The 20,592-nt window shown below is 36.2% G+C and overlaps 1 protein-coding gene across 3 annotated transcripts in view; it reads left to right on the top strand.

Moving 5' to 3' along the window:
* DMXL2 (Dmx like 2) overlaps window positions 1–20,446 on the top strand; it is a 145,244-nt gene extending 124,798 nt beyond the window's left edge. For 2 of the 3 annotated variants that reach the window (XM_058541575.1, XM_058541574.1), the window contains exons 29-44: window positions 855–1,033; window positions 5,638–5,768; window positions 6,335–6,420; window positions 6,850–7,051; window positions 7,876–7,993; window positions 11,212–11,274; window positions 12,400–12,486; window positions 12,568–12,689; window positions 13,814–13,952; window positions 14,632–14,692; window positions 14,818–14,945; window positions 15,501–15,578; window positions 17,025–17,116; window positions 17,841–17,893; window positions 19,049–19,266; window positions 20,041–20,446. In XM_058541575.1, coding sequence (XP_058397558.1) covers window positions 855–1,033; window positions 5,638–5,768; window positions 6,335–6,420; window positions 6,850–7,051; window positions 7,876–7,993; window positions 11,212–11,274; window positions 12,400–12,486; window positions 12,568–12,689; window positions 13,814–13,952; window positions 14,632–14,692; window positions 14,818–14,945; window positions 15,501–15,578; window positions 17,025–17,116; window positions 17,841–17,893; window positions 19,049–19,266; window positions 20,041–20,250 — 1,967 coding nt within the window. In that variant the 3' untranslated portion in view covers window positions 20,251–20,446. Of the gene's footprint in view, window positions 1–854; window positions 1,034–5,637; window positions 5,769–6,334; window positions 6,421–6,849; window positions 7,052–7,875; window positions 8,085–11,211; window positions 11,275–12,399; window positions 12,487–12,567; window positions 12,690–13,813; window positions 13,953–14,631; window positions 14,693–14,817; window positions 14,946–15,500; window positions 15,579–17,024; window positions 17,117–17,840; window positions 17,894–19,048; window positions 19,267–20,040 lie in introns of those variants that run through there. The other variant, XM_058541576.1, reaches the window with a different exon arrangement.
* The last annotated feature ends 146 nt before the right edge of the window (window positions 20,447–20,592 follow it).

Raw genomic sequence — 20,592 nt, 5'->3', positions numbered from 1 at the left:
GTGTGTGGGATATGGGAGAAAGAGGAGTTGAGATAGAATTATCATTGTCTGTGATAGAGAGTTTTAGGAGAGGAGCAGTTGACTTCTACTTTCTGGCCCTCCACTATCCAATTAGTTCCTGAATCCTTTTGATATTTCTTTTATGTATTCATCACGCTTAACCCTTCCTCTCACTCTTTACCACCCAACAAACTAGTTCAGGCCCTTATGTCCTCTTCTTCCATCTTCCTCTCTAATTGATCAGGCAAACCATACCTCATCACGTGACTGGCTCAAGGAGTTTTAGTGAGAATCGCCGGAGGATAAGCTCCCAGCTTCATATCCACAGGCTAGTCCTGGCCTAACTCTAGAGTGTCCTTGTTTTTCCCCACCCTGACGCCTGTCCAGCAAAAGTAGTTTACTCCTCATTTCCCCACACCTGTGGCCATTTGTTTCTGTTGTCCCTTCCTCTTTTCACATTGAGCTTCTGCCCTTCTTTTTTAAGGCATGCTTTACATCCTACGTATTCAGTGACTCTTTCTTGACCAACAGAGCCAGAAATAATCCCTCAAGCACTCTCTTTACTTACTAAATATAGCATTTATTAATACATTGTATATAAATTACTTTAATCCTTATTCTCTATAGCACATAGGCTGCTTCACGGCAAGATATCCTTTTATACTCTGTCCTCATCTGCATCTCAGCCATGATTGCTAGAAAACTGATGCAGTAACCAGAAAAGTTTAGAAGTGCAGATGTAAGTAATTTAGTCCAGACTAAAGCATGGTAAGAGTAGGATGAAAAGAAAGGTTAGCACTTAGAATTAATAATGGAAAATAAATGCTGGGGTTTTTCCTTCTATCTTTATTCAGCACCTCCAGTACCCTCTGAAGATATAGATAAACACCGTAGGAGATTTAACATGCGAATGCTGGTCCCTGGAAGACCTGTAAAAGATGCTACCCCACCACCAGTGCCTGCAGAAAGACCATCTTACAAAGAAAAGTTTATTCCTCCTGAACTTAGTGTGTGGGATTATTTTGTTGCAAAGGTAAGGGGTGTGAGGAATGCGAGCTTTATGTCTGTCTGTTTTATTAACTCTCATGTATGCATCACAGAGGAATGATGGGGCAGCTTCTGGGTTGAATCACCATAGTTGAGACATTTAATCTCTCAAGTCCAGAAACTGAATAGTCATTCAGGGATGATCAGATACTTGATATGGATGAGACAAAGTTGTATGGGATTTGGGGATAAACCAGAAGTCATTTTATTAACATATAATCAGCATCATCCTATTCTAGTGACTGGAATACTTGTATCTGCCATCTAGGTTCCCTTCATCTGATTATCAGTAGTTCCCTTGGTCAGCATAGAGCAGAAGGAGATGGATCGATATGTGGGGGTTTCATCAGGCCGTGGTGCGGCCCCATGACATGTCTCTGTTTCTCCAAAGCAGAGAAAACTTCTCTGGGACTCAGAATACTCGTGGCGACTACACGCATTATAGTCCCGTTTCGTACCGTATCGAATGCGGTGACTACGTGCATTATAGTCCCGTTTCGTACCGTATCGAATGCGGCGACTACATGCATGATAGTCCCGTTTCGTACCGTATTGAGTGCATGCTACTACTTGCTTTTCTGAACTTTGCTTTTTCAAGGTCATCACCTTCCTTCTCTTAATGTTTCTCTCTTTACATGTGTTAACACTGTTGTCATCTCGCTGTGTGTGCGCATAAGGGAATATATTTCCCATCATGTCTCTTCCCATTTTAAAATTTTTGTTAGGTCTCATCTTAGAGTTCTTGAGTTGCTGATCTCACTCTGTTTCTGGTAAGCTGAACTCATCTTTAAAAAGTCTTTCAAGGTGAGTTTTGAAGCTTTGTTTTTGTTATCTAAAGAGTTCGGTTATGCTAGTGGTTCTTAAAGTGTGTCCGCAGAACCGTCAGCATCAGCATCACCTAGGAACTTGTGGGAAATGCAAATTTTGGGGTCCCGCCTCGGACCTACTGATTCAGAAACTCTGGGAGTGGGAACCAACAATCTGTGTTTTAACAAGCCCTCCAGGTGATTCTGATCTATGCTGAGGTTTGAGGGCCTCTGGCTTAGGCAAATTGTGAGTGCAGATTTCCATTGTACACTCTATCAGGATTCTAGTTTCTACTTGCAGGATCATTCAGGCTTGTCCCTGAGGCTGCTGACTGGATTGCGTTTACAGTCACGCGCCGCTTAATGATGGGGATGTGTTCTGAGAAATGCGTCGTTAGGCGATTTGGTCATGGTGTGAACATCACAGAGTGCACTTACGGAAACTTAGATGGTATGACCTACTACACACCTAGACCATATGGTACTACTTTTATGGGACCACCATCATTTATGTGTCCGTTGTTGACTGAAAGGTCATTATGTGGCACATGACTGTAATGGTATTTTGCCAATAAACCAGGGAATTAATGAAGTACTCTTAAAAATATTTAGGCAGTTCCCCCTTACCTTTCTCATTTGAAAATTTTCTTTGTCATTATGAAAGCCCATTGCATCATTAATGTGCATGATAACAATAAGATTTGTAATTGATAATGTGCCAACTTAATTTTCTTTTTTAAAAAATGTTTCTCCCTGGATTAATATAAAGTTTTGAAAATTTGGAAAATGCAAAAACATTATAAAGAAGGGAAAAAAGCACTCCTCTACCCAAAGATAACTTTAACACTTTGGCAAATTTGCTTCCACTCTTTTATCCTCATATTTTAAAAACTGTGTAACTGGATCAGTATATGTAGTTTAAATTTGATTTTTTCAATTGACATTACAAGATCAACAATTTCTCACACTATTAAAAACGTATCATAGCTGTCATTAAAAAGACACACCTTTATTATGGAAAACTTCAAACATACGAATATACAAAAGTAGAGATAATAGCATATGAGTCCTTATCCATCATCATCCAGTTTCAAACGTTATCAATTCATGGACAAGCTTGCTTCATTTATACTTCTTCCCACTCCCCAGATTGTTTGGAAGCAAATCCAGACATCGTGAAATTTTATTCATAAATATTTCATTATTTTTAAAAAGAAGGATTTTTGAACAGAACCACACTAGCATTATCTCACTCATGCACACACACGTAAAATTCCTTAATATCATCAAGTATCCAGAAAGTGTTCACATTTTCCCAATTGTATCTTCAGTGTTTTTGAACAATTAGTTTGTTAAATCAGAATCCAAAATAATATTCATATGTTGCAATTGGTTGATATGTCTTAAGTCTCTTTTAATCTATATGTTCTTCCTCTCTCTCTCTTTTTTAAATTTACCCTTTTTTTGCCCCCAAAGAATTTGTCCTGTAGAATTGCTCAACGGGTTTTGCTGATGGCACCCCCGTTTTGTTCTTCTGAACATGTTCTTCTGGTTCCTGTATTTCCTGTAAAGTGAAAGTTAAATCTAGAGGCTTTATCAGCTTCCATTCTGACTGGATAGGGAAAGAGGAGGGCAGGATTACTTCCTGAGTGGTTTTTGTATTTCCATCAGGAAGCACTCTGTTTGTGATGTTAGTTGATGATCTTTGCCTAAACCCATTATTTCAATGGGAGTTTAAAAATGTAATAGTATCCACTCATTCATTCTTCATTTCTTTGCTGGAATGCTTCCCTGCATCAGTTTATTTGGTTACGCTGACGTACATTTTGAATGAGAAAGACAGGGTAAATGCTTTCTTCTTTGCCTTTATGTACCAGTTTTCAAAGTGATAAGTTGATTCTCTACTATCCTTCAGAGAAGGCCAGTGAGTTTTGTTATTAGTTTTGTCATGATCTTATGAATTTAAGCATATTTTATGTGTTTTAATCCATTGCAGTTATTATTCTATGGATTCTCAGATTATCCCTTCTTTGCCAGTGAGAGCCTCTTCCACTTGGCTCCTGAATCTTTTTGAGAAGTATTTCAGTAGGCATTGCCTTTCCTTCCTTTTAGTTTGTTACTCTAGGCTAATCTTATACATTTCCTGCCCTAGACTGGGAACAACCATTTCTCCAAAGAACCTGGTTCCTTTTTGTGGGAAATAAATGATATTTAGAAACCACAGTTGGGTGTAGGGGTGCTCACTGTTACTGGATTGATCATTGTTTCTGAATAAGTATCATTTCAAATGACCAAATAACTATTCAGTTTGATGAATGTACTATAGTTTACATAATAATTTGCCTATCCAATATTTGCTGTATTTCTTTTTTCATTGTTGTAAATAATGCTGAGATTAATATCTTTTTAGATAAGCTTTGTTCATGTTCTCATTATTTCATTAAGAAGTACTGAGTCAAAGGGTCTAAACTGAAATAAGGTTTTTGATACATATCTACAGATTACTTTCCAGATTACTGATTTATACTTTCTTGAGAATGGTGAGAGAGTGCATCTGACTTTGCCCTCATTGACATTAAGTAGTCCTTTTTCATTCTTGTTAATGTGATAGATTAAATAATTTTTATTTCCTATTAGTGACATCAAAAATTTTAATAATCTTATTGCCATTTGAGTTTTTACTTTGAGGAATTGACTGTTTATATTCTTAACTAAATTATCTATTGGGATTGTAGTGTTTTTCCTTACTTTTTGTGGACTATTTATTAAGGATATATCATCAATGTATCTTACTTGCGACGCTTTTTCCAGTTGGTTATTTGCTTTTTAATTTTGCTTATGATTTTTCGACATACAGAAGTTTTTAAAAGTCTATTTAGTCATATCTATTCATACTTTTCTTTATGACTTGTTACATTGTTTTTAAGCAGGGAAAGTCTTTTCCACTAATAAGTGTTTACTTTTATTTTATCTCTTCCTTCTCTGTTTATGCCTCCTGTTCTTCTTCCTTCTTCTTAACTTTTAACTATCTTGTTTATCTGGAATAAAGGGAGGATCAGACTGTGTCGCCCTCTTTACGTTCTATCCCTACACTTAGCTAACTACTTCTTCTTTTCTTCCCACTGACTTATGATGTTATCTTTGTCATAGGTTAATTTCTTTTTTGGACTATATTTTTCTATCGATCAATTGCTAGACTGTACTTCTTTTGATTACTTATTTTAATATCTACTAAGAAATGGTACCTTTCACTTTAAAAATATTTCTTGTCTAATCTTATCTATTTTTTCTCCGTATGAACTTTAGAATCATTATCAAGTGTCAAAAAAGGAAAAGAAATCTCCATAGGGATGTTTATTGCAATTATTTAAAACCTATAAATTAACTTGTAAAGAATTATGGTTTTTACATGTGTCAGTCTCCTTATATAGCTTTTAGAGGATTTTTAATTTCCATCACTTACAACTCTCTTCACAGTTTTCTCAAAGTCTTTTCCTTTGGTATTTTATGGTTTTCAATGTTTCTTTTTTCTTTAGACTTTTCTAACTAGTTCTGTTGATATATAAGAAAAAGACTACTGATTTTTAAAAGTATCTTTTATCTAGCTACTCAATTATTTTATTGAATCTGAGAGTTTTACCTGGTTTTCTTGACTTTTCTAGATGTAGTATCATTTGCGAAAGAGAATTTTTGTTTAGACTGACACCATTTAAAATGTTCAATATTAAGATAGGACAAAAATAACCCAATTATATATTTAAAAAATAACTACCTTTTATTGCAGCCGTTTCTCCCTTTGTCTGAGAGTGGTGTTATATATGATTCTGATGAAAGCATTCATAGTGATGAAGAAGAAGATGATGCTTTTTTTTCGGGTACACAAATACAGGAGCACCAAGATCCAAATTCCTATAGGTAAATAGGGCTTTTCTCTTTTTCTTTTTGCCTTTTTTTTTTTTTTGTAGAAAATCCTGGTGTTACTAGTTTTAGGTAACATTATTATCATGAATTTATACAAGAACTGACTTATGTTTTCAAGTTAGAAATTCTGTACCTTTGAGGTAAATTTCTAGACAGTAGAGTATTTCTTTCATGTCAGTTTCAAAGAATAGCATACATGCAGAATGTAAACACAAAAATTTTTGTGAGAAAAAATATGTAATTTATTGATGTGCTATTAGAACTTAATATATAATTTATTGATGTGCTATTTCTTAGATTCTGTGTGACTATGTGGTAAATCTTTTTCCATTAGGTAATTTTCAGATATGGCAAGTGTGATATATTGTTGCATTACCTTTTCTTTTCAGAGACTATAAAGCTGCCATTTTTGTATATATAGTAAGTTGTTAGGAAAAAAACAGCTTTTTTTCTAGGTTGGAGATTGAGCTAAACAATTGACAGAGATCGTTACTATTATTTCTCTCATGATTTTATTTTTTAATTAAGGAGAATTTTTTTTTTTTGTCTCCGTTGAACAGCTGGGCTCTTTTGCATTTGACAATGGTTAAGCTAGTACTTCACAATGTCAAGAATTTCTTTCCCATTGCTGGATTGGAATTCTCTGGTAAGTTTGGAATTTGAAAATTAATGTTATTAATATAATAAATTACCATAATGTTTCTCTTCACAAACATCTATATAAAAGAGCATTTTGTATTTAAAAAATAATGTATTGGAGGTTTTATGAGATCTTGTTTATTTTAGGCTTCAGTCCATGCTTTTAATTCATAGCAAGAATTACTGTCTACCTAGGAGGTTGAAAGGAAAAGCAGGAAACTAGACTGGAGAAGCCAGACATTTCCTCAGCTTGTTTTAGAGAGCTGGCCTTCTGTTTTGTTGAAAGCATTAAGAATCCAAATGGTATTAGATTAACATTTTCAGATTTATTTGTATTTTCAGAGGTTTTAGCTCTAAGAATTCGGATTTTGTAAATATGTGGATGATGATCAACATTTTTTATCAAAATAAAATAACATATTCTCTCACCTTGTAGAGTTGCCTGTAACATCACCGTTAGGTATCGCTGTGATTAAAAACTTGGAGAATTGGGAACAGATCTTGCAAGAGAAAATGGATCAATTTGAAGGTCCTCCCCCTAACTATATCAACACATATCCAACCGACCTTTCAGTAGGAGCTGGACCAGCTATTCTTCGAAATAAAGCAATGCTAGAACCAGAAAATACTCCATTCAAGTAAGAACACTCTTATAATGCTGATGAGAGTGTAGCATATTTTAACCTTTCTGGAAGATAGTTTGGCAAAATATGCCAATAGCTTTTAAAACATTGATAATTTTGAACCTTCAATCCTATTTCTAGCAGTATACGTTAAGGAAAACATCATAAATCTGGATAGGAAATTGTTTTTTCCAGTATTACCTATAATTCAATAGACATCATATTACTTGTGTAATCAGAAAAAAACCTTTATTGTTATTTTAAGAACTCTTACAGAAATATTCTGGGGTAATAATCTACATATGCAAACAAGATGCTTACTGACCTTTTGGCAGTAATTTAACATAAACACATTAAAGTTTTTCATTGATGTTTTGTTCTTCTACCTGCCCATCTTGTCCCTTTTGATAAGCAGCGTGCTTTTTTGAGGCCGCTGTCCATGATTAAGAGTATCGCTTATAAGCTTGAAAGAGCAAGACTTTTTAAGCTTGTTAGGCTGTTGAAAATGAAATCTGTGGCTTTATAATCATTGTTGATATGTTGAAACCAACAGAACCAGCTTACAGCATAATTTAAAAAGAGAATAATAATAGATTCATTAGACTCTCAGCTCAACCTGGTCATTCAGAGAACCTGTAATTAAAGAAGTAGTTGCTCCATGAAGGGATGATTTTTAGAAGAACTAAAAATTAAAAGTGAAGTAAATTTTAAAATTTTATTGTACTTAGTGCTGTATCTTCTTTGCAATAGATAATGAAGGTTTTAAAAAAAAGTATCTGCAAATACGAAACACATTTTCTGTAGACTAAAATAGTGTAATATATTAATTTTTTTAATAGATCCCGGGATTCTTCTGCACTTCCAGTCAAACGACTTTGGCATTTCCTTGTTAAACAAGAAGTTCTTCAAGAGACATTTATTAGATATATTTTCACTAAGAAAAGAAAGCAGAGTGAGGTATTTTGAAAAAAACATTTTCTGTTTTAATATTTGTTACGTTTTCTTTAACATTTCTAATGAAGTCAGTGCTTGACTTATTTTGAAATTTACTTTTTGGTTAGACCTTATTTGTTATCTTTCATACATTATGGGTAATAGTTTACCAAACTACAGTGAATTTCTTTTTAAGATGAAAACTTAACAGTTTTCATTTTATGACAATGAAACAACATAGGTCCCTTGACAAATCATGTATAATCAAGTGAAAGTTGGTACTTCCTTTATATTTGCCATTGGGCTATCACATGTAATAAACATTGTGATGTATGGTTTGGGGAATTTAATATATAAATGAGTGTACTCTATATTATGATTTTCTGAGTATCATTTAATGGAAAATACAACTTTAAAAGCATTTTATTTATTTAGCATTTAGAAATGAACAGGATAAACTTTAGAAGCAACAAATTCAGAATAATTTTGTGAGAGAGAAATAAACTACAGAAATATGAAATACGAGATGAAGGAAGATTGCTTTTACAAAGGGAGACAGAGATTCTATACTATATGATCATTTTTAGGCTAAGTCTAAATTAGTAATTTAATGCCATACAGCGTTCAAGAGGAATCAGGAATTTTGGAGACTGGCACCTTAGAACTTAAAATGATCTCTTTCTTATAAAATGAGGGGTACACAGATCTTTTATATGAGCATTTTAGTCCATTTTGCTATTTAATGAGGTAAAGTGCAGTTTGGAGAGAGTTCAGAGTAGAGTGTCAGATGTGACTAAAGATTTGGCAAAGAAAATCTAAGAGAAAAAAAAAAGAATTATATTTCACTTAGAAAAGTGACAACTGAGAGGGACAGTCTACCTGGCTCAATTTCCCAAGGTAAAATATAGAACTGCTTCTCAGCAGAACCTACCAGACGCATTCTTTTCACTAGTCACCTACTGACCTGGATGGGAATTGTGGTCAGCCCTTGTGAACAGTCATTCATTTTCTCTATGGATTTAAAAATTATGTACTTAAATGAGGAGGTAGGGGAATGAGCTATAGAGATTCTTTTGAGTCTTAGCTTTTTCTGGATAACGAAGACCCTGATGATATTGAAATTGTGTTGTTGTAGGGTTTGTTAGGGATATCACAGAGCCAAATTCTTTCCCTCTTTCATTTAATCTATTCACAGCATTTCTTATAGTGGTGCTGAGTCCAAATTCCATAAAATAAGATACAGAATCTATAGATTTAAAATGAGTTACTTGCTCAATTAGGGCTCTGTTATTCACAGAAAGCCAGTTCATTAAAGGAGCAATTTTCTGAGTGTTCTTCAAATTTTTAAATATAATGATTTATTGAAAATATGCTTTAGTTATTCATGAGGTTTGTAGCAGTGTGATTTGGTGGGATGGTCAGAGCCTCAGAGTGCTGTGGGAAGCAAGGTATCCAGGCTGCTTGGACTCTCAGACTCTTGTCTTACCTTTCAGAATCTTGTCTCTCCTCTTGGGTTTCTTTCTTCCTTCACAAAACCTCTCCCTCTTTCTGCCCCTCAGTCTCTGCACTCTTGGGATCAGCAGCCCAAGCTATGTGTTCTCTTCTGTCTTTCTACCACCAGAGGGTCTCCATGAACAGGGGAGGTGGGACAGAGATAAACTGTTTCTTAAAGTGCTGTGTAAGCATTGGTTGGCTCCAGGGAAGGGAAGTACATGGCTGGAAGTTTGGATGGGAGGAAGAATTTATGTCATGTTCCCTTTTGTACTTTTTGAGTTTTAAACCATTGAATGAAATTGCTGTCTTGTCCAATAGCACTTTCTATCATAATGGAAATTTCTATCTGTTCTGTACTATATAGTAGTCACCAGCCACATGTGGTTACTGAGCACTTGAAATGTGGCTAGTGAGACTGAGGAATTGAATTTTTAGTTTAAATTTAAATTTAAATAGTCACATGATTAGTAGCTACTATACTGAATAGCACAGATCTGCTGAAAAATTGTTTTCATTAAGGAAAAATATTATGAAAAAAACATCAGAGCTGTTAAGACAAAATAAAAACTGGTCACTAAGCTCAGAAATATGCAATATTTGTTAAAACTACCTATCCAGTAAGCGTGGTTTATCTTTTAAATTGTTAAACAGGATTTTGGTAATCAATAAATTTGGTAAATAGAGTGAATGGATTAGTTAGTAAAATTGGAGACTAATCCTAAAAATGCTAAAATTTGGCTAATTTTTTAAAACCTACTTAAAAAAAGAAAAATTTCCTGAGAGATGCTGAAATTTTAGATATATTCATGAGTATATTTTTATTCATTGAATATGTTAAAGAAGAACATTCCACAAAACAAATTTTTGTGAAATTGATAAACGTGGCGAACTCAGCTTCTTGATGAAAGGCAGATGGGTTCTTGAGCAGCGTGGCTCTTGCTGAGTTGGCCCAGCACACAGGTACATTCCTTCACTGTCAGCAGAGTGGCCTGGGGCAGTCGCTGAGGGCAAGGTCAGAGAATCTGGCGTATTGGCTGAAAGTGAAGCAGTCACTTCAGGAGATATTAGGAGTGTATTGCTCTGATCAAACCTGCAGAGGTTTCCGCAGCAGAGCAGAAATATTACTTCTGATTGTAGCCATCCCAAATGACCCTGTCATCAGCCAGGAGCAAGTTATTTCTGTGATTTCTTTTCCATGCCTCATTTTATCAAACGTGTATTTACTTATAAGGAGAAAAATCTATGATTGTGGTAAATGGTTGCTGTGATTTCTAATCCCTGACTCTTTCTTCATGGATATATTCCTTATGAGTAAGAATGAAATAATTATCAGTACTTTGAATCTATGTTTAGAAATAAGTAGTTTTAATTTATATTTGAAAACCCCTATAGGATAGGAATCTATATAGTATGGACTGCATCTGCTCCTACAAGTAGGTTCTTAGAGAGTTACGTAACTGGTATACGGATAACTAATTTTTATTTTGAAATAGGTTTTATGGGTGTAATAGCCATATTAACTTTAATTTTGCCTGTTTTGCTCTGCCTTGTGTTTATCTGATGATATCATGTTTTACTTAGTTTAATAATTTCTGTCTTGACCTTGTGCTTTTAAAAGGAAAGCTTGCAAATTCATTTTTACCATCTTTAAGTGATGGAGTGACCATTTCAATTTGAAATTTTTTGTTCTCTTTATAATTTTGTTTCATGCATGTGTTTTGTGTTTGTGACGGTGTGGTGTTACTTAGTCTGTAGAAGAACATGTGGAACAGGTCAAACAAAACTGCGTAGCAGAAGATTGCCACATCAAGGTAGTATTCCAAGTTCTTGCATTTAGCTCATTCTTTAAAGTTCAAGGAGCTAACCCTTCATCTCTAATACTAACCATGACCTGCCCAACTGGCTAACTAATTGGACCTCATTGCTCCCACACACCTCAGTGGCGTAGGGTAGGAGATGCTCCACTGTGTCTGGCTTGCTCTTCCTTGCTGTTGGTTCTTCTCTTTCTTCCTGTTCCATCCTCACTTCCGTCCCTTTTTCTAATCTGTTCTTAAACATAGTTGTTCTATCTTTCCTCCTTCTTGATTCTGCCTCTTCTTCTTTCCCGTCACCTTTGACCCTAAGCCATTGCACCTTCCTCTCATCAACCTCCATTCCTTTCTGTTTTGTGTGTGTGAGGAAGATCAGCTCTGAGCTAACATCCGTGCTAATCCTCCTCTTTTTGCTGAGGAAGATCAGCCCTGAGCTAACCTCTATTGCCAATCCTCCTCCCTTTTTTTTCCCCAAAGCCCCAGTAGATAGTTGTATGTCATAGTTGCACATCCTTCTAGTTGCTGTATGTGGGACGTGGCCTCAGCATGGCTGGAGAAGCGGTGCATCAGTGCACGCCCGGGATCCAAACCCAGGCCATCAGTAGCGGAGCGCGCGCACCTAACCGCTAAGCCACGGGGCCAGCCCCTCCATTCCTTTCTAACTGTCCTTCTTTCCAGCTTCTCCTTATTCCTATCTCATCACCTTATTTAAAAATGTTTTATTTCTTACATATCTCCTTTGTCTCTTTATGCTTTTTTCCTCCACTCTGTGCTTCTTAATGTATACACATTCTTACTGCGGTATCTTTGCACACTTCTGGAAGAAATAAAGAGACACATTTCTGTTTTAAATACTAATGAAAACTATGTTAGCTATCTTTTGTGACAGTTAATCAGTATCATACAGTCACAGTGGAAATCTTTATAATTGGGGTGATTACAGGGCATCAGAGAATTTAAGCTAATTCCAAAGCTAGTTGTCAACACACTAAAATTACTGGTACCTTTTTTCTCGCTGCTGCTGCTACATTTTCTTCTTATCCTTCTTTTATATTTTGTGGGATGTACACGTGTCTACATGGAGCTATGCTGCAACAACTAAAACTATGGACGAATGTTTTGTAGGTAGAAGCTGATCTGGGCTATCCAGGTGGAAAGGCAAAAATCATCCATAAGGAGTCGGATATGATCATGGCATTTGCCGTTAATAAGGTAAAAGCTTTAGCCATTATAAAGACTGTACTTCTTTTTAGTGAAACTGCTTAAATTATTGACTCTGCCTTTGCTTTACAGGCAAACTGTAATGAAATTGTTTTGGCTTCAACACATGATGTGCAAGAACTCGACGTTACTTCTCTGTTGGCCTGTCAGTCATATATATGGATTGGAGAAGAATATGACAGAGAGTCCAAAAGGTTTGTTTATCTTATGTAGTCAATTATAAATGCAGTTTTCTTCAAAAAGAACCCACTAAATGGGTAGGCACGTGATTTGAATGATCTTGAAAAGTATATACGTATCTCTCTCCCTTCATCTGGGTGTGAGATAAACGTAATTGGTTTAGCTGCCAATAAAGGGCTCTGCTTACATCAGTGAACAAATTACTCAGACTTCCTCCATTAGACCCTGAACTATTCGTAGTGTTTGAGTCAGAATAATCTCTAAAACGAAAGCCTAAGGTTAACAACTGCCACTTTGACATTTAACCCTGAAGAAATGTCAGGTATTACACACTCGTCAGTAAATATTGATCGGGATAATTAGAACAAAAAGCAGAATACACCAATGTATTAATTAGACTGAGTCGTGTTTACTGAGTAATTTTCAGTGTTTCTTCTTATCACCCCATAAGTATACCTTTCTTACAGATAAAAGTGTAGATAACGTAGCTTTTCATAAAGCTGTGGACACTGCACCAAGAGTGTTTTGCAACACTTCCCTGTTTTGGGGTTTCTCCTCCACATTTGCCCTCCCTCTTGCTTTTCTCCAGACTCTTGGGAATTTTATGTTCTTGGGAGTGGTGCCATGCTAGCCTCCCTCTCTCCTTGTTCTGCTGCATTTTCTATTTTGTTCATATATAATATAACTAGGTTTCAGTATCATACTTCAGAGTAGATGTTTAACATTTTTATGTGATGATAATTAGTACCTTACTTTAAGAAATCTTTAAACTCAGATTTCTTTAAAATATATGAATTTGTTACATGGTATATCTGTACTTGAAGAGAACATATAATCTTTTTCTATACGTGATAAAAAGAAAATCTGTGTTAAATCCTTTAAAACAAATATTTGTTCCCACTTGTGCAGCAATAAAATTGCCCCCGAACAACATTAGACTAAATTTATATTTTGCCCAAAGGAAAAAGTTAACCAGTACTAAAATTGGCTATGATTAAAACTTGTACTTAAATTTTTCTCATGGATATTAATTTTTTTTTAAATAAAGACTTTTGTGGGTACATAAGAAGCTCTGTAATTGGAATTTGTGTTAAGAGAAAATGGAACTTTCACAGTAACACACGAATGTTTTTCACAGTTCAGATGATATTGATTATCGTGGTTCCACTACAACTCTTTATCAGCCCGGTGCAACGTCCTATTCAACAAGTCAGGTGCATCCACCTTCATCTCTACCGTGGCTGGGCAGTGGACAGACCAGCACTGGAGCTAGTGTGGTATGTTATTTACTATTAGGTATGGTTTCTGGAGATGACTCCCGCAAAAATAAGTTGAAATCACTTTGACAGAGGAATGACCCTAAAGGTCAGGGGCAGTGACCAGTTACTACACCGTAATAATAATAGCTAATAGACTGTGAGTTTCTTCATGTTGGGTGCATGCTTTTTCTCACAACAACTCTAGGTGGTAGGTGCTATTATTTTCCCCCATTATCATTTTATAGATGAGCAAACTGAGAGGCACAGAGTGGTAAAGCAGAGTCAAAGAGGAATTCATGTCTACTGTAGGTGTTTTCAAAGTGCTTCAGTAACGGTAGTCACCGTAGTTAAGGGGGTCCCATTCTCATGTTCTGCTCTGAAAAATCTGGAGATACTCCTGATTGTCCTCAGGGAGGGGCACTTGGAGGAGAGTTCCCGTTATCCCTAGATGAAGCTGCTTGATATCCTCACATACCACAGAGGCCAGGGCTGCACCAATAAGGGACTCTGCTTCTGCACCCTGTTCAGACAAATGCTGTATGTTATGTTCACAAAATCCACAGCAGGGTTTGTTTCAGTAATAATTCAGTTGTAAGAGAATAAATGTTATCAGAATTAGAATAGGCCTGGGCATATGTTTCCTCAACTCTTCTGTGATGCACAAAATAAATTTGTTTTTTATTATCTTCTTTTAAAGCTTATGAAAAGAAATCTACATAATGTTAAGAGAATGACCTCACACCCAGTCCATCAATACTGTAAGTATTTTATTTATGATCTGAGGATCTCTGTCATTTTGAAGTTGATTCGTAGAATGGAAATATTGGAACTCTTTCTTTAGCTTTTTCATTTCTTATTTTCTGCTTTTTCTTTTGTATTTCAGATCTTACAGGTGCTCAGGATGGCAGTGTACGAATGTTTGAATGGACACGACCTCAGCAAATAGTCTGTTTCCGCCAGGCCGGCAATGCAAGAGTTACCAGATTATATTTTAATTCACAAGGCAACAAGGTTAGTTCTTGAGGGTTACTGCAAAATTCATCTGAAAATAATTGTGGATATTTATGAGTAAATGGTCAGTAAAACTGCATCTTAAAAACAAATTCATTGACCCTGGATTTAATCTGAGCAGGCAGTTTGTTGGTATCTCTTTATTTACCCCCTTGTCTCCCAATAAAAGCATAAGTCCACAAAATTTTGTATGGATTAATTAATCACCCGCTTAAAGATACTAACTACTCTGTGAGGGTCAAGAACTCTGTTTCTGTTGAGTGTGTTGGTGGTGCCTGTAAGCACAGTCAAGCACCCGAGAGGAACCTTCCAGTTCCTTACTAAATTCTATCATAGGAGTTTGGAGGAAAACAATGAAATAGGTGTGGAAGAGCATTTATAAGGTGGCAGGAGGTTTATAGTGCTTGGACTTTCCTGGGAACCACAGCAACAGAAACATAGGTGTAGGCAGAATGTTAGTTAAGTGGGGTTGGAATGGGTCTCCTTTCCATAAATGATTTTGCCTGTGATATGGCTACTAAGAACCAGTGTTTAATATTTACGCCATTTTTACAGTGTGGTGTTGCAGACGGAGAGGGTTTTCTGAGTATCTGGCAAGTAAACCAAACTGCATCAAATCCTAAACCTTACATGGTAAGTATCACTCAGCACTCCCAGAGCACGGACGGAGGCCACTTTGTTTATGAAGTGTCTGTTCAGACGGCACATCTCATTGGTGGACCTGTTGGGAAAGGGACCGTTCTCTAAGCAACCACAGCCCAGCAGCACAGCCCCATCATTGCCCCAGTTTTTTAGACTGAAATGACCTAAAAAACAAAAAACCGTGCCTTTCACAGCTTGAATGGTGACCATTATATTTGGAAAATTTCAGGGGCTTTCCCTTTGTGTGGTCCTACATAGTATACATTTTTATTACACTTTTATCCATTTTGAAAACTAACTTCTTAATGATAGAATTTTGTAGTGATTCATTTTAGATACTATATTAAGAATCAAACAAGTTCCACGTATTCCATTTTGCTCCAGAATTCTGCTTACTAGATTATAAAATAACTAATCCCAGTAGGCCAGTTCATTTATTAGTCTAAATCATATGGAAACACTTGGTGCTGAAGACAAGCATATCTTTACTTGGTTAGCGGAGGGAGAGGGGTCGAACCTCTGTGTGGAACTTCTGACTTGAGATATTTTGATTTTAATAGTCTTTTCTAGACTGTATACATGTTCTTAATTATGTATATGAGACAAGATATTTTAAATTAGTACACTGTAGACTGTGCCATAAAGTCTTTACAGAAATGGAAGTGATCTTGAATCTATCCTTTGCCTTCAGTCAGATCTGTACTATGATAATTCCAAACAGAAAAATATCTATTTTATTTTAAAACATTCCGGCATCCTCCTTCTGGGTCCTCACCTCTAAATTCCTATTCATCCACCTGATCCAACAATAAAAGTTGTGCCTGGCTCAGTAAATGGTTTCCCCCAGTGCTGGAATAGACTTAAGAGCTGTTTGGGCAGCCTTAATTAAATCTGAGGGTTATTTGCAGGATCCCTTTGACCTTATTTTTATAATTGTTACAGCTCTTCGCCTGAGGGTAGATGTTTGTATTTAGGTTACAAAGTTAATTTGACTGAAGTCCTTCAGACTGCAGTCTAAGACCAGATGGGCATGTAAGAGTTTCCCTCCTTGGGTTGTTGTTTATTATGATTTATATTATTATTTAGAGTTCATTGAATGTATTTGAGGTCATTAGCACTAAAATTGTTTGATTGGGTCCTTAATAGAATTAAATGGCTTATTTAAGTTCATGTACATGGTATCCTATTTCTTTGTTACATAATCTAAAAAAACATAATCTTTAATTCCATGTTTTTACCAACTCTTTCCAGTTTTAAAAAATTATTGGATATCAGCCAAATATGCAAATGACAGCTAATCCTCATCATTTATTCTTTATTCTAGACTGTTCTTAAAAACTGTTGTTAGCTCATGTGTATAGTATGTTATTAGAACTGTGTACTGTACCAAAGTTTATTGGATTTGTAGATAACAGCCGTGCACTTTGTTTCTCATAGAGCTGGCAGTGCCATAGTAAAGCCACAAGTGACTTTGCATTTATTACCTCTTCAAGTCTAGTTGCCACGTCTGGACAGTCCACTGACAATAGGTAGGTTGACAGAGAAGCAGAATAAGAAATAAGCAAATTTTAGGCAAATAGATATTCTTGCTAGAAAGTATGCATTTCTATTTAGTAGTTTTTCCACCCTAGGAATACAAAAACTTTCTTTGTTACATAATTCTTAGAGTAGTTTTCCTTACCAAAAAGAGAAAAACAAAAATTATTCCTGATGTAGTTTATCAATAAGCATGTGTAATTTTTACGTTAAAGCTATTTAGGTTTTTTTTATTGCTGTTAATACTGTCAGGTTCTTGAGAACTAATAAGCATTTGACACTCTGCAACCATCATTCTCAACATTTTCTTTGACTTGATGCTGTTTTCATTGACAACATATGCCCATGAATAGCGTCTCTCATTTCCCTACAGTGCTTAACCCTAGGGGTATAGAAACATCCCTCTCCTCAGGAAGTCAGGTCTCAGTTTCCCTGGAGTGGTACTGGAAGAGATGGGGCTGGAGGATGAGGGGAGGTGGAGACAGGGGGGACCATGTGAGACAGAACTGTGTAGTGTGAAAAAGATATACTCTTAGAAATACACCCCCAGTCCCAGCCTAACTTCATTCTAGTTGAGAATCACTGCTTTATAAATGTGAGTGAACAAAAAAGATAAGATTCAATAACTAAAAATATTTTGTTTGAAGACACAATTTACCCCTAGTGATGACTACGAACACTAATTGTTTATGATGTATTTTATTGTTTCTTTATGAGAAATGTATGCCTCTGGGACACATTGATATCACCTGGAAATAGCCTCATTCATGGTACGTGAGTTAAGGTCTTTGATTTTTAGACTCTGAAGGAATGCTTTCCTGCAATTTTCTTTTAATCAGTGAACCCAGTGAGTGTTTATTCATTGGTTGAAAATGGAGAAATATTTAAAATGAATAAAATTCGAAAAGTGACCTAGAATGTCTGGCTACCTTGCTGAGGTAAATATGTATGGTGATAGAAATCCAGCCAGCCTAGAATAGTCGTTATGTTGTATTCTATTCAGAAAATGTGGCATGAAGAGTGGTGATACTAACAAGGGTTTAAGGAATTAGTTGCAAAGTATTAATTGAGCTCAAAAGAAATGAGATATTTTAAAGAATTAAACCTAACCATAAAATAAAAGTTAACCTTATGATAAGAACTAGAAATATGAACAATATCATTTAAATATTATTCCTTCTGTGTAAGACAGTATTATCCAAATTGGTGTCCTAAAGATCTCTTTTGCACATAATGCTGCCAAAAGAGTGCTCCATGCTCCAATAAGTTTGGGTTAAACAAAGAAAGGTGGATTTTTTGGCAGTAATATTTCTTCCTCTTTTACTATGCTGATATGCATTTGAAAGGTGTAGTTGTTTCCTAGTTTTACTTGATTTCAAAATTTTTTCTGTAAATACCCATTAACATCTCTTAAAGATTTGCCACATCATACTTTAAAGGCCTTAACTGTATTAAACGCAGAGAAACCTGGAAGGGATAACTCAACTTGTAGCTGGTCATTTTTACACTAGTGTAGTTGAGTTTCGGTTACTTACCTGAGAAGAACTTTCGATGAGCCTGTATGTGTGGGCAGGAATGAGGATAGGGTGAATACTTGTCATGGGTGGGCATTAATGTGGTGGCTGAGTGTCTCACTGAGAAGGTGGTCTCCTCTGACTTTTGCTTCTACATACCTCTTTGAGGCAGCATAACTTTGGGCTTAAGGTTTAACCTTCCTATGTATGTGTTTTCATATTGAGATTATGGGTGAGAATATTTTTTTCTGTCACTGTTTGTCATCTTTTTTAATGCTTTGATCAAATGATTACAGAAATTAAAATGAAAAAAGTGTCATTGCTATATTATTTAAATGTGCATTTAAGCATTATCAGAATTGCCAAGATAGAAATTGTTTAGGGAAGGCTCTTGCTGTCTTTGTTCTTCAGGTTTCACCTGCCATGATCATGGTGCCACGGTACTTCAGTATGCGCCAAAACAGCAACTCCTGATCTCTGGTGGTCGGAAAGGATACGTCTGCGTCTTCGACATCAGGCAGAGACAGCTCCTTCACACGTTCCAGGCGCACGACTCAGCTATTAAGGCTCTGGCTCTGGATCCCTGTGAGGAATATTTCACTACAGGTTCAGCAGAAGGTAACATAAAGGTGAGTCAGTACAAGAGGTGACAATGTGCTAAAAATTATCTGCTGTCAAGACTTATTGGGAAAAAAAAAAAACAAAATAAAAAAACACCCAAAATTAAAAAACCAACTACACTCTTTGAAATGAGGGCATAAAATGAAGCTTTGTCGATCTGTTGAATGTCTCTAGGCACCCTTCCTCCCTCACTTCTGTGTGGTTCTTTCTAAACTGTTATCGTCTGGAAAACCAAATAATCAAGCTCATTAGACGCTCAGGTCCTTAAAAAGCTTTGAAGAACTCTGTTTTGAGTAAAGTGTATGAGTTTAATTAATGCATGTCTTTCTCGATGACATCAGCTTGGCTCCTCAGAACCTTCTCCCCTCTCCCCCACCCTGGCCCCAGTACCCAGCTCTGTTTTGCCTAGTTGAGGTGAGGTTTCCAGATAAGTGAGGTGGTACTGTTCTTGTCTTATATTGACCAGGACCTAGCTTAGCATTAGGAACATGTTTAATTGAATTAGAGTGGGATATATATGGTTAATAAGAAACTACAAGAGGCCGTGAAGACAGGAATGTGAAGGAAGGGGCAGTGAAGTGTATGGACAGTAAGTGAGTCGGGAGAATGGTCTCATTTCCAGTTAGATAAGCTGCTAGGACTGGCACAGTGGCTGGGAGAGTGGGCTTGAAGGAGATCAGTTGGGTCAGGGGAACAGCAGTAAAGGTCGTGTTTTTGCTTTTGGTCTCTTCTTCTCTTTTTTTCATGACTTATGCTTTTTTTTCTTTTTTTTTTTAAACTAGGTTTGGAGATTGACAGGCCATGGCCTAATTCATTCATTTAAAAGCGAGCATGCTAAACAGTCCATATTCAGAAACCTCGGGGCTGGAGTCATGCAGATTGACATCGTCCAGGGCAACCGGATCTTCTCCTGTGGGGCGGACGGCACGCTGAAAACCAGGGTTTTGCCCAATGCTTTTAACATCCCTAATAGAATTCTTGACATTCTATAGACTTAAACACTGGGGCTTTATTTTTATAAACATTTCAAGTAAAAAGCACACTGCAGTAATTACTAGTCATTTCTGCTTTCCAGGCAGTTGTTAACACATTGAGAACAGTACAGAGAATCTCTGTGTAGAATTTGAGTCTGATCCAAGCTGAGCGTTATGCTGAGTTTTGCCTCTACGGGTTGGTAGAATGTGCATGTACCCTTATGACGACGTACTAAAAACAACAACAACAAGCCTAGTATTGTATGAAGGGTAGCTATTCTTTACAGCATTTAGCAAACCTGATTCAGAAAACGTTTAAGGTTGGAAGTTAGCATATTAGTAAGTTGTAATAATGAGAAG

The sequence above is a fragment of the Diceros bicornis genome, chromosome 5, assembly GCF_020826845.1.
Source record: "Diceros bicornis minor isolate mBicDic1 chromosome 5, mDicBic1.mat.cur, whole genome shotgun sequence".
Lineage (NCBI taxonomy): Eukaryota > Metazoa > Chordata > Mammalia > Perissodactyla > Rhinocerotidae > Diceros > Diceros bicornis.
The sequence above is the reverse complement of the archived record's forward strand: the minus strand, read 5'-3'. Positions and strand labels throughout refer to the sequence as shown.